Source organism: Plasmodium relictum (assembly GCF_900005765.1).
Source record: "Plasmodium relictum strain SGS1 genome assembly, chromosome: 6".
NCBI classification, from domain to species: Eukaryota; Apicomplexa; class Aconoidasida; order Haemosporida; family Plasmodiidae; genus Plasmodium; species Plasmodium relictum.
The window spans coordinates 323,138-337,888 of NC_041684.1; the positions used below are offsets into that span (position 1 = coordinate 323,138).

The 14,751-nt window shown below is 20.2% G+C and overlaps 2 protein-coding genes across 2 annotated transcripts in view; one reads left to right on the top strand and one right to left on the bottom strand.

The window, feature by feature from the left end:
• Positions 1 to 208: 208 nt before the first annotated feature.
• CHD1 (chromodomain-helicase-DNA-binding protein 1, putative) lies at positions 209 to 8,689 on the bottom strand (the record flags this gene model as incomplete). Its single annotated transcript, XM_028675529.1, has 1 exon — positions 209 to 8,689. The coding sequence occupies one exon, from the start codon at positions 8,687 to 8,689 to the stop codon at positions 209 to 211; it is 8,481 nt and encodes a 2,826-aa protein (XP_028532109.1).
• Positions 8,690 to 13,399: 4,710 nt separating this feature from the next.
• Positions 13,400 to 14,751, top strand: part of PRELSG_0607700 (conserved Plasmodium protein, unknown function) — a gene marked incomplete at both ends in the record, with an annotated part of 1,458 nt that continues 106 nt past the window's right edge. Inside the window, one exon of the mRNA XM_028675530.1 lies at positions 13,400 to 14,751. This exon is cut by the window's right edge and continues 106 nt beyond it. Coding sequence (XP_028532110.1) covers positions 13,400 to 14,751 — 1,352 coding nt within the window.

A 14,751-nucleotide genomic window follows, 5' to 3' on the forward strand; every position in this document is an offset into this window, starting at 1 on the left:
TATATAAGCTAAAAAAATATGTACTCATGTATTTAAAGCTGATATATATATATATATATATATATATATATATATATATATATATATATATATATATATATATATATACAATTTATTTAGAATAAATATAACTTTAATGTTATTTTTAGAAATTTATCTCATATATTATTATACTAGTACTATCTGTTTAATTAAAATCTTCTAATTCTTATGTTTGTTCATTTTGCTCATTTGAATAGTTTTCTTTCTCATTTTTTTGTTCTTTTTCATTCTGTTCATTTTTTTCTTTTTCTTCGATTTCTTCCGTATTTTCTGTATGTATTTCATTATATTCATTAGTGTCTAATAAATCTTTACCCGCATCATATGATAATTGTTTTGTTTTTTCATTTTCATTTGTAATTGAATTTCCTAATATATCGTGATTAGTTATGGAAGACTGTTCTGTTTTATTTTCCTCTTGATCATATGGTTGTATGTTAGAAATTTTTTTTGAATAAAAAAAAGATGACAAATTTTCTTCTGATATGCTGCTCGTTGCTTTAGATAATTTTATATGTTCATATTTTTCTCTTAAACTTTGACTACTTTCACAAATAAATTTTGATATATATCCCCAGATAGAATTATTAAAAATTTCTTTACATTCTTTATCTTGACATTCTTCAGATAACTTTTCAATATGTTTACCAATAAAAATAATAAGCTCATCAACTTTTTCAGAAATTTCAGAAGAATTAATAATTTTTTCATCTTCAGCAGTCTCATTAGATAAAACTTTTTTTACAATTTTTAATAATTTTTTGTATTTTTTTACAGATTTTTTTGCCAATTTATTTATACTATATTGATCCATCTCTTTTAAATTACAATTTTTTATTTTATATTCAATTTCATTATCTAACATTTTTCTTTTTTTTTTCTTCTTAACATTTTTTTTTTCTCTCTTTTTCTCATCACCTTCCTCTTCTTCAAAATCATCTTCTAAATCTTCATTTGATTGCAATACTTCATTTTCTACATTGGCATCGTTATCTTTCTGAATTTTTCTTTTTTTTTTTTTTTTTTTTTTTTCATCATATGAATATTTATTATTTTCCTGATTATCATTATCATCTTTTATTAAATTATCCTCATCATCCTTAGCACAATTACTTTTATTTTCATTTGAAGAGGAACCTGCGGATGAATCATAATTCAAATTATTATTTTTTTCTTTATTGTCTTCATTCAATAATATTGTTGATTGCACTTTTTTCTTTTCTTGTGCTGACGTATTATTATCAACATATTCACTGTCACCATTCACATCATCTTCTTCTTTTTTTATTTCTCCTTCCTCTTTTGTTTTTATTTCATTCTCTTGACGTAAATTTGCAGCCCTCATTTTTCCATGATTCTTTTTGTTATATCCTTGTTTGTTATTTACTTTATTAGTAATATTTTCCTCAGATTTTGCAAAATTGCTAATTTTTAATTGATTTTTTGATTCATTTTTGTTATTTCTAAATTTCATTCTTCTCCTTTTTTTATTACCAGTTTGATCATTATTTTTTGAGTACATTTCTTCAATCAATTTTAATATTCTTACGCATCTCATTTTAACTTTATCACACTTTATATTTTTTAAATGTGACAAATTTAAATTTACATCAGAGCTAATTTCGTTAAATGACCCAAAACCGTATACATAAATTCCTCTGATTAAATTCTCGTCATCTTCTCTTGACCATGACTTTACGTCTTTTGATGTCAAATCTCTTAAATGATAAAATATGCAATCAGGTAATTTTAATTTTAGGTAATCATTTGAAGAATCTGTAGTTGTAATGCTGTTTGTTTCTTCTTTTTTTTGTTTAGTTTTATTATTTTTCTGATTTTTATCTTCGCTGTTTAAAGGTACATTTTTTTTTAATGGCAATTTAAAACTATATTCATTATCATTATTTTGCTTTTTAATAAAATTATGCAAACATTTAAATAATTTTAATCGTTGACATAAGTCTAATGCATTTGCTCTATTTGTTCCTATAAAAAAAGTATATGCATCTATTTTCTTTCCTTTATCTAATCCTTTGATTTTAGCATTGAAATCACTTTCATCATTAGAATTGTAATTGTTTTTAACATTTAATCCATCTAAGTTCTGTTCTTCTACTTCTTCAACTACTTCACTGTTGTTTTCCTCTTTTATTTTTTCATTTGTTTTTATGTTATCTTTTGATAAACTAACCCCTCTTCTTTTTTTATTTATTATATTTTTACTATTTTTGTTCTTTTCTTCTTTTTGTTCTACTATTGTACTATTATCTTTAAGATTTTCTTCATCATTTTCCATTGTTTCATTTTTATCTTCATTATTTACTTCATTTTTTATAGGCATATTAATTATTTCGTTTTTCACATCTTCATCATTTATTTCCTCTTTTACAATAGATTCAGAAATTATATTATCTTCTTTAATCGTTCTTACATTTTCATCTTCTGCTATTTCTTTCGTTGTTTCAATTGATTCATCTTTATTGTTTATTGAATTATTTTCTTCATTATTATTATTTTTATCTGAATTATTGTCAACATTTTCATTTTCCATTCTGTTGTTTTCATTTTTGTTATCATTTTCATTTTTTTTATCTTCCTCGTTAATCTCTTTTTTGTTATTATTTGAATCACCACAAGAAATGGTTGTTAAGTTATTACTATCCATAGTTATATTTTGCTCTTCCTCCTTTTCTTTTAATGAAACATTATTACATTCAGTGGAACACTTATCAAGTTTAGTTGTTTCTAAATTTTCATTATTTTCTTTTGATACTTTTTCAACTATTTGCTTACATGTATCTACAATGATATTCAACTCAGTTAGAATAACATTTTTATCTACTTTCGTTAACTTTGAGTCTTCCTGTATATCATCCAATCGTAGATATGGATTTCCAAATTTTAATAAAGACCTATATAAACGAAATTTATCTTTTTCAGTGATATGTGTAGCTGTTCTCCTCCTCCTCCTTTTTTTCTTCATATTTTTATTTTTGTCATTATATTTAATAGTATACTCTTCACTATCATCATCATCATTTGCATTATTAGCATTACTATTATCTATTTCCATTACATTTTTCATATCTTTAGCTCTTGTTTTTCTAGGTCCATGTACTAATAATTCTTCTTCTTTCATTCTTTTTAGTTTTAGTCTTTCTTCTAATGGAATAGTTCTATCCCAAAAATCTTTATCATTTTCTTCTTCATCTATTTCATCTGCTTTTGTGGAATCATTGTATATATTGCTTTTTAAATTTGCTGGTGGTTCATATTTAAATTCAGTAATGTTATTATAGGAACTTAATAAATCATCTGCTATCCCTCCACCGGTTGTACCTGAAGCATTTGTGTTTCCAAATAAATTGTTACTACTATTGAAAAAATTATTAGCATTTTGCAATCCATTTAATTCTGAATTAAAATTTAATTCTTTATTTGAAATATTAGCATTACTAGCATTTTCATTAATTTCTGCTTCTTCTAAAATTTTATCTAGATCTACATCCACTCCTTTTATTATATTTTTATCCTCATCTAATTTTTGAGGTGAGTATTTAGAACTATTCTGTTCCCATAATTTTTGTGCGCCAAACTTTAAAATTTTGGATAATTCTTCTCTCGTAAATCCATTAGCATTTCCACTTTCTCCTCCAATATAATTAACATTATCATTTTGTTTTTTATTTAACCCTTGAACAACTAAAGTATCTAATACCATTTTTACTTTTGCTCTTTCTAAAATGGTTTGTTCAATAGAATCCTTTGTAACTAAACGATAGATTTGAACAGTTTTTGTTTGACCTATACGATGTGCCCTAGCACCTGCTTGTAAATCATTTTGAGGATTCCAATCAGAATCATATATAATAACTGTATCTGCTGATGTTAAATTTATACCTAAACCACCTGCTTTGGTAGATAATAAAAATACAAAATCATCAGAATTTTTACTATTGAAATGATTCATAGCTTTTTTTCTCATTTCTTTTGTCATAGTTCCATCTAGTCTTTGATGCTTAAAACCTCTTAATGTTAAATATTCGCTTAAAATATTCAACATCTTAACCATTTGAGAAAATATTAAAACACGATTTCCTCTTTCTTTTAGCCTATTTAACAATTTCTCTAATAAACATATTTTTCCACTTGAATAAACTAATCTTTCTCTATATTCATCTTTATCCACTGGTTCACAACATAAAAATGGATGATTACAAACCTTCTTTAACTCCATACATATGTTTTGCAAAGAATTCTTTGCACCTCCTGATGCTTTAGCTAGCTGCTCATAGTTTTTTGTTAAAATATTTTTATAATATTCAATTTGTATAGGAGATAATTCTACCCTTAATATTCTTTCCACTTTATTTGGAAGAGATTTTTCTACATCTTTTTTAACTCTTCTTAAAATAACTTCGTGCAACTCATGTTGTAATTGTATTAATTGTTTTTGTTTTGCTTCCCCAATTAAACTAGTATTTTCAATTTCATTATATTTTTTTTGAAAGGTTTCATAGTATGTATACTGTTGAGGATTCAAGAAATGTAACAAAGTCCATAACTCTTCTAAGTTATTATGCAACGGGGTTCCACTTAATAAAAGTTTGGACTCTGCCATAAATTGTTTTAATTCAATAAATCTTTTAGATTGTCTATTTTTTAATTGATGTGCTTCATCAACAACCATTAATTGCCAAGGCATTTTTTTTAATAATTCTACATCATTTATACTATTTAAAATAGAAGGAGTAGTTATACACACATCAAATTTGTATCTATATCCTTTATTTGGAACATATACTTTCTTTAATTCATATGTTCTAATTAATTCTCTGCTTACAGCATTTCCATGATAGCATACGACGTTTGCTTGAGGTAACCAACTTTTGAATTCATTTAGCCAGTTATCAACAGTGGATTGAGGAACAATTATTAAGTATGGCCCTATTAATTTTTCTTTATATAACATATGACCAATAACAGCTATAGTTTGCACAGTTTTACCTAGACCCATTTCATCTGCTAATAATACACTTAAATTTCTCTTCATTCTACTAACAATCCAGTTAAGTCCTGTTAATTGATAAGGTCTTAATTTTTTATTGTTCAAATAGAATGGAGTTTCATTATATGGGTCAAATTTTGTAGCTGTTAAAGGACCTCTATTCCATATACTTGACATTGCTTTATTTCCACATATTTTACTTTCTCTGTCAAAATATTCTTCAATTAATTTTTCAAAACCATGATCAATTAATGTCTGCCTCGTTTCTTCTGTACATTGATCATATGAACAACTCATCCACTTAACTAAAAATATTTGTTCATTAGTATTTTCATTTATATCATGAGTCACTATTCTCTCTGCGTGAATTGCATCCATTTCTATTTGTTTTTTTATTTCTGAATAAATTTTTTCTTGTTCTATCTCATCTGGAGTCATATATTTTCTTTTTTGAAAAGATTGTTTTATTTTTTTAATATAATTATCTACTTTTTTTAAACCATTAAAATTTTTTAAATATTCATAGGTACAAAAAAAATTATGAATGTGAGATTTTCCAATCCATTTTATCAAAAATTCAACTTCATTTATATCAACTATATCTTCTTCTTCATAATATTCATCAACAGCATTATCATCATTTTCCACATTTGATAATTTATTTTCATTAGAAGGGTCACTATTATTTATATTTTCATTATTGTTTTCATTATTGTTTTCATTTTCGTTTTCAATGTTCGTGCTTTCTTTTGCATTTTCATTATTATCATTTTGATCTGTTTCTGATTTTTTTTTTTTATTTATATATAAAAATGGATTATTAGTAATATTATTTAAATTATTATAATCTATTATTTTTCTATGACACAACACCTTATCTATTCCTCCCATACTTTGTTTTTCTTGCTTTAGCAAATATTTTTCTTCATCTATTTTTTTGTCTTCTTCATCTGTTTCAAAATAGTTATCAATTTCAGCATAATTATATACTTTTCTTCTCTCTCTTAAATTAGCTCTTCCTTCTACTGTACCAATGTTTGGAGAAACAAAAATATCATTTTTTTCATTTCGACGCATTTTTTCATTATATTTATCTTCTGTATTATCATAATAAAATTTTTTACTTGTTTTTGTTGTAACTTTTTTTACATATGAATTAACATACAAATCATTATCATCATCATCATCACTATCATATGAATTGGTTACATTTTTTTTTTTTTTCTTTTGAGTTATAGACTTTTTAGATTTAGATACTTGTTTTCCTAACGAAGTTTTCTTTAAATATTTTTTACTATTTTTTAATTCATTTGCATTCAGGAGATGTTCATTGTTATTATTATTGCAATTAATATTAGTATGTATATTTCTATTTAGCATTCTCATATTAATGTCATTAGTATAATTTCCGTTATTTATATAATTCATATTGTTAAAATTATTTATATTATTAATATTTATAATATTATTTAAATTACTGTTACTATGATTATTATTCATAATAGGATCATTATATGTTTTCATATTTTCCATTGATTTCAAAGTATTAAATCTATTATCATTATATGTGTTTATAATATTACAGTTATTAATGTTTGTTAATTTGTTCATATTATTATAAGTATTTATATCATTTATATTGTTAATGATATTTAGATTTTGAAAGGTATTATTAATATTATTTTTATTTGGTATATTAAAAGAATTAATATTATTAAACATATCAACATTCACTGGATATTTTACATTATAATTTGGAAATAAAGTATATGGATTAGTAGAATTTATATTATTAATATTTTCATTACTATTTATGTTTGTATCTTTTATTTCATTTTTTATATCCTTTGTTTGATTATTTCCTTCTATATCATTACATTTATATTTTTTATATGAAATTGGGTCATTATTCATCATTCCACTAGAAGCAAAATTGTCTCCTTTATTTTTTTTTGGTTTAGAAGACAATGAGTTACTGACTTCATTTAATGTAGAACAACTTTCACTTTCTAATTTTTCTTCTTTTGTATTTTTTTCTTTTGTAATATTATCATTTTGTGTCGTAACATTCATGGAAGGATGATGATCATATTGATAATCATTCAAATTATTATAAGGTATTTTATTATACATATTCATATGATATCTCATACTATTAACATCTGTTAAAGTATTTTGTTTATCTATTGAATTATTTATTATATATGGTGGAATGCCACAAACATTCATTGATTTCATATTCACATTATTACTAGAAATAAAATTGTTCATATTTTTATTATTATTTATCATCATATTATTAATCATTTTATTATTTAAAATAACATTATTATTAACCATATTCATAATAACATTATTAGGAATACCTGATGTATCAACACCGTTTTTACTAATATTATTTGCATTTAAACCCTTTGTATTTAAGTTATTGTTGTTAGAATTAATAGTATTGCTATTACTTAGATTGCCGGAATTTCTGTTACTGGTATTTACATTATTAGAATTTATATTATTTGGTAAAGGTTTCATTTGTACCGATTTTTCTATATTTCCTCCTTTATTTAAAATATTCATGCTGTTACAATTTGTTTCTCCATAATTTGCTGTGTTTAAATTATTGGAAAAATTGCTGTTACTATTATTACTAGTTCTTGTAGCATTCTCATAAGATGACGTATTATTAATAGAATTACTATTACTTAATGGTGTATTGTTAATTATATTTGTATTTGATTTAAAGCAATTGGATGAACCATAAAATCCATTATTCATATATGGATAGAAATTTCCATGCATATTAAAAGGGGCTGAATTATTTCGTAATGTCATATCATTTCTTGGATAATTTATGCACATATTGTTTCCCATAAAATTATTCTGTTTTAAATTATTTTGTGGTATAAAGTTTTGATCTTTGTTATTTTGTTTTATATCGTTACTCTGCACGGATGATTTAACATTATTCAAATGCGCATTTTGATTCATTTCTTGAAGTGGATAATTCATAGTGTTATATCTATTCATTGAATTATTCATAAGTGGGTTTATTGATGATAATGGAACATTGCTCATTCCATATGAAGATAAAAGAGATTTTTGATAAGAGTCATGCAATGCACCACAATTTTTATTTATCCCTAAATGTTGTCTCATTTGCATATTCTGTTCATTATTTAATAAACTGTTTGTTATACTAATAGTTGCATTACTATTTGAATTGGAATTAAAGCTATTATTTTTTGGTACATTAACGTTATTTGAATTGTTTAAATAAGGAGGACATGAAATATTTTTATTATTAACATGATTTAAATAATTAGATGCCATATTTTTTATATTAGAATTTTCAGAATCAATAATATCACCGTATAGAGACATGTCTCTCATATTACCATTATTCATTATTGTGTTCATTGAATTTGAGTTAATGTTTGAGTATTTATCATTTGGAACTGAGTTTGGCATATCTTCATATGATCTTATATTTTTATTTGAATTAGAAATTACTGAGTTTTTTATTGAAGAATTTATTCCATCTATAGTTGACTCTCCCGTAGAAAAATTTGATACTGAATTGCTATTTTTGTTATCTTTGAATATATGATCATTTTGGCAACTATTACTTACATAATTATCCATCCTTATTTTATAATATCAAAAATAATGTACTCAATCTTTATATTAGTTTATATTTTTATTTTAATAGAAGTTGTAGCCAATTTCATTTCATGCATACCTATTACTACTATTATCTGCTTTATTTTTTTTTTTTTTTTTTTTGATCACTAATGTGTTTAATTATTTTAATTTGTAGTGTTACTGTTAATTATTTGAAAATATTATTTATAAATCTTTTAAAGATAATATATTTTAATTTAACATTTAGATTAAATCTACTGGAAATATAAATGCACATGAGTTTTTGAAATTAGCTACAGAAAACAATGAAAAAACAGAAAAAAAATCAATAAAATAAAACATACTATATATATATATATATATATATATATATATAAATAGATATACTATGCGTTATATATTTTATTTATATTAAAATAACTATATAAAAACTATCTTAATTTTTTACAAAAATATATTTATTCTAATTGCTACAATATATATATTTAAAATACAATTTAAGCATATGCTAATATAATATGTATCTATATTTAATAAATATATATAATGCACATAAATATTAATTTCACAAAAATAAAATATTTCATTTAAAAATTATATATAGAATAATATAAAATTAAGAAACGCATATTATATATATATATAATAAAATAGTTTCATATTTATATCAAAAATAATAAAAAAAAATTAAAACAATATTTAGTAATAATTAACTTTTTTTTTTTTTTTTTTATTATAAAAATAATTCATTTTAAATATATAGAAAATCTAAAAAGAAAAAGGAGACAAATATATATAACTTTATTAACAGGACAAATACATATTGTTTTTATTGTTTTGTAATTTACAATATACACCTGAATAAATGAATAAAATATATGTATGTAAATAATAGAATTATATACTAATACAAAAATAAAAAATAAAATAGACGTTATAATAATTACAATAGATTTAATAAAAATAATTAAATATAAGTTTTAAATAAAAATAGGATAAATAAATTATTTTTATTATTAATTATATTTAATTCATATATTATTTTAAAAGTGAATAAATGCATAAAAGAAAATAAATATATATGTATGTAAAAAAATAATAATAAAAAATTAATTATTTATATGTATAGATATGTACTTCAACACAATTTATTCATGTTTTATATAATTATAAACTTAAAAATATGTATGAGACAATGAAAAACATTTATGTATATAAATATGTGCTTTCAACACAATTCACTTTAATAATTTTATTATAAAAAAAATAAAAAATATGTGCATCTCATGCTTGTATAATATATATTTGCATGATAATTTACGCATATTTCATATATTTATATGCAAATCTTATTATTATTATTATAACTATTTTTAATATTTTTTTTTATTCTTAACCTATTTAAGATATTTTCTATACCTTAAAACATTTATAAGAATGAAATAGTCAGGTTTATAAATTTTTTTTTAATATTACCGTAAATTTACTTCTTTTTATATAACGTGTTTATGCACCAAATATTATTTATATTATATAAAAAATTTTATGATATATAAATTTTTTTTTTTTTTATTTGCACTTTTTGAAAGTTCTATTTACACATACATAATATGCATATATGTTAAATTATTAAAATTTACTGTATATTTAATACTGTTTATTTGATTATTTTATTTTTTTTTTTTTTTATTGTCCTAAATTTCATTATATATGTATGTATATGCACATATATATATATTTTTTTTTTTTTATTGAAGCATAAGTAATTTTATATTTTTGCGTGCGTGCAATTGTTAAAAATTCGTGTGTGTGCAAATAGCCCCAAAATATTTTTTATGAACTGTTAAGTATTCAACTAAAAAAAAATAAAATAAAATAAAATAAAAGTATGAAATTAAAAATAAATATACAATATGTAAAATATAATAATATATTAAAAAAAAAATAAAATAATAAAAATAAAATGTTATGCTAAAAAATTTAGTAAAGTTTAATAAGTTATGTGTGCACAAATAATTTTGACATTTTTTTTTTATGGTTAATAAATATATAAATTATTACTTTCTAGCTTATATGCCAATATGATAAAATAAAATATATTTTTTAATACTGTCTCTCTTTTTTATTGTATTACTAATATAAGTAATTCTTTATATAATTTTAAAAATATAACATATGAATTATAAAAAAAAAAAAAAATATATATAAATTAAAATTGCATTTAATACAACGTATTGACATAATTTTTTTTAAAAATAACTATTTATTTTTAATATATTTATTATTAAAAATACTTTTCATCTTTAAAAATAAATATAAAACACTACAATATTCAATAATGATACAATAAAATAATTCTTTAAAATAGTATAAGCATTAATAAGTAAAAATAATATAGTTAATGAAAAATCAATTTTAATTAATATAAAGTTTTATAATAAAAAAACATATTAGTAAAATTAGATAACTTAAGTATTTTTATTCTATAAGCTTTTATATAGATAACACTTTATTTTCATAAAGAGTACTTTTCTAAGTATTTGTCTAATTCCCTGAAAATACTATTTCATTAAAAATATAAAATTTTCTTAACAGTTCTATATAATTAAATCTCAGTAAAAAATATCATATGCAAATATATATATATATATATATATATATATATATATATATATATAATATATATATATGTATATGAAACACGAATAAACAAAAAATATGAAAAGATAAACAAAAATAGAATAAAATGACACAATTGCTATATGAAATGCTGAGATTTCTTATTCATAAATAATTGTTTTCGATAATATTCATTAAAACATTGTTAATAAAAATAAAATATTAATAAAAAAAAAATTCATTAAAAATTTTTTAAAAATACATAATTAATTTTACATAGTTGTGTGAAAGCATGAATAAAATAAATAATAAAATATATATAGTATAAATATGTTAATATATAAATATATAAAATTAAAAATTTTTATTTTTTTTTTTTTTTTAATATACTTAACGCGATAATAAAATTGAGCATGCACACGTAACTATAAAAAAATGCATATAAACATGTTATTCAAAAATTGCAAGCATGTTCTTAAAAAATTAATATTTTTTTATTTATATATTTAATTTTTAATATATACAAGAATTTGTGCATTATAATTTTAAAAATTATAAATCACTTTTTCTTTAAATATTGGAATTATTTAGATGTATTAAAATTTGAAACTTATATACTTTCTCTTTTTTTCTTTTTTTTTGTATTTTTTTTTAATTTGCTTATTCATTTTTCTTATTTTTTTTTTTATTTAAAAATTTTTTTTTTTTTAATAATTCATCTGGTACCTTCTTTTATTCATTTCTATAAAATTAATTTTTCCTTTTTGATTCTTTTAAACCTCTGAATGATAAAATTTTTCTTTTTATTTTTTATTTTTACGTACTTTTATATGATTTTAATTATATATATAGCATAAAATAATTTTTTTTTTCAATTTTTTTAAGTTTTATATATTTGTATTTTACTTAATTTTTTGAACATTTTTAATAATTTACTAGTTCAATATAAGAAAATTTTTAAATCATTTTGGTACAAAAATTTCATAAATATATTACATGTAAATTTATTTTAACAAATATTAATATATTTTTGAATTTTTATATTTAAGTATTTTCTTTAATAAAATTTTGGTTGTATACTTCTTAATTTTCAAGTTCTTAAATATATGATATTCTAAGCATGTCGAAATTTTTTTTTCGTACTTTTGTAAAATTTTGCTTTGCTAATATAAATCAACTAAATAGGAAAATGCTCATATTAATTTTAATGTTATTTTGCAATTTAAAATTTTTCTTAAATTTGAAATATTTTTTAAAACTGCCAAATTTTTAAAAATTAAAACTTTTTACTAATCCACTTACTCATGAGCAGTACTGAATTTTTTAATTTGTTACTGGAAAACAAGAAAAAAGTAACTTATTAATATTATTTATTATTTTTTAAGGTTACCTTTTTTTTTAAAATTTAGTAATTTTAAAATAGGAGTCAATAGAATGAAAAAAAAAGTAATAATTTTAAGACAATATTACTTTTTTCTTCCCTTTTTAACGAAAAGACATTTTTTAAAGCATTAAATATTATGTATTATCTTTTAAGAAAAAAGAAAATTAAGTGAATGTAATTTTGTTGTAATTTTTATATTTTTTAATTTGTTAAAATAGGCATTGAACCCGTTATAAAAACTTCTTTTAAACTACTCTATATAAAATTATACTTCTTTAGTATAAAAGAATTTTTAAATCTTTTTAATTATTAACTTTTAATCTTTATCGTATCTTATTTTATTTTTATTTTTTTTTTAATTAAAATTAAAGAAGTTTAATAGTTTTAAACTATTACTAATACTTTTCTGTACAGGGAATAATTTTATAAATTATAATCCAAAGATAATTATAATTTTGCTGTTGTTTCATATTACTAGTGTTAGTATTTATTATTTACAATATGTAATTTTTATATTTTTTTTCTTTTTATCATTAATTTTAATTGCTTTTACACTAGATATTCAAGTCAAATCTTTCATATTTTATTAGTTATTTGATAAATTAATAAAATAAAAATAAAAAATAATTTTTTTTTTTTTTTTATAATTTTTTTGAATTATTATTAAAAATGTAGTCTAATAAGTAAAAGAAATATTTATTTATACAATGAAAAATAATATAATTATTATATATTTTTATTTTATTTTTATAAAATATACATGTGAAGGTTTGAAGATACATAAAATAAAAAAAAATTATTTCACCTTAAATAAAAATGGAGGTAATACAGATAGATATAAAAATAATTCACCCAATAATAATATTAAAAAGTTAGGTAAATTTAAAAAGGAAAATAAATTTCTTCATTTTGAAAATAAAAAAAAGATATCTATTAATCCATTGTTTCAGTCTCTATGCAAAAATGTAAGTGTTAGTGAAACATGCTTATATAATATTCAAAATTTTTTTAGTAATGTAAATTATAATAACCTTAAAAAAAATAATTCAGAGGGAAGTAAGCATTTTTGTGGTGTACTTTATGGAAAATATGAAAATAATGAATTTGTGAAAATTGAAAATGTATTTTTTTCAATGAATGTTTCTGAACATTTTTATGATGTAGAATATCTTTTAAATAGTGAAGATAGAAAAAAAGCCGATAAATTAGCAAAAATGTTAAATTTAGAAGTAGTAGGTTTTCTTTATGCCTATCCTGATATAGGTATTGATATAGATATATCTAATAAAAAAAAAAAAAACTATATGAAATTAAATAAAAAAATGAAAATATTGGACGACGAAGAAAATGAAATATTTATACCAATGGGTGGTAAAGAAGTTTTATTATCATTATTGCTAATGAAACAAATATTAGACAATTCAAAAGAATGCAATGAAAAAATAAATGAATTACATAATAATGGTAATGAAAATGATAACTATAAAAAATGTAAAAATGACAGTTGCATAATAAATGAAAGTAAAAGAAGATCTTTAAAAAAAAAAAAAAAAACCTCCAATATAAAGCCTTTTATTACTTTATCAGTTGGTATGAGTAAAAATACTGATTCAATTATAGTAGAAGCATATGAAATTAATTATGATCTACTGGAGCTAATAAAACATAATATGATAAAAGATATAAAAAAACAAAATAGTATATTGCAGTTTGAGAAAAAACAAAATGAAAAAGAAATGAAAATAAAAAAATTTGATAATGAAATAGATATTATGAATGAATTATATTTAAAATGTAAAAATAATATTCTTATTAAAAAAGTTGAACTAAAAAAAGTTGACATATTATTTTGTGTAAATAATGTTCCTATATTTTCTCATAAAAGTAGTTACAATTATTTTTTCCCTTATCCTTCAAATGATAATTATTATAGTATTCTTCATATATTTAATAATATGATAAAATCAATAGATAATAAAAATGATATTGTAAATATTTTTAGAGACTTTAATTTTCTTTTTTTTTTAACTAATATTTTTTCTGTTGATCATGATATTCC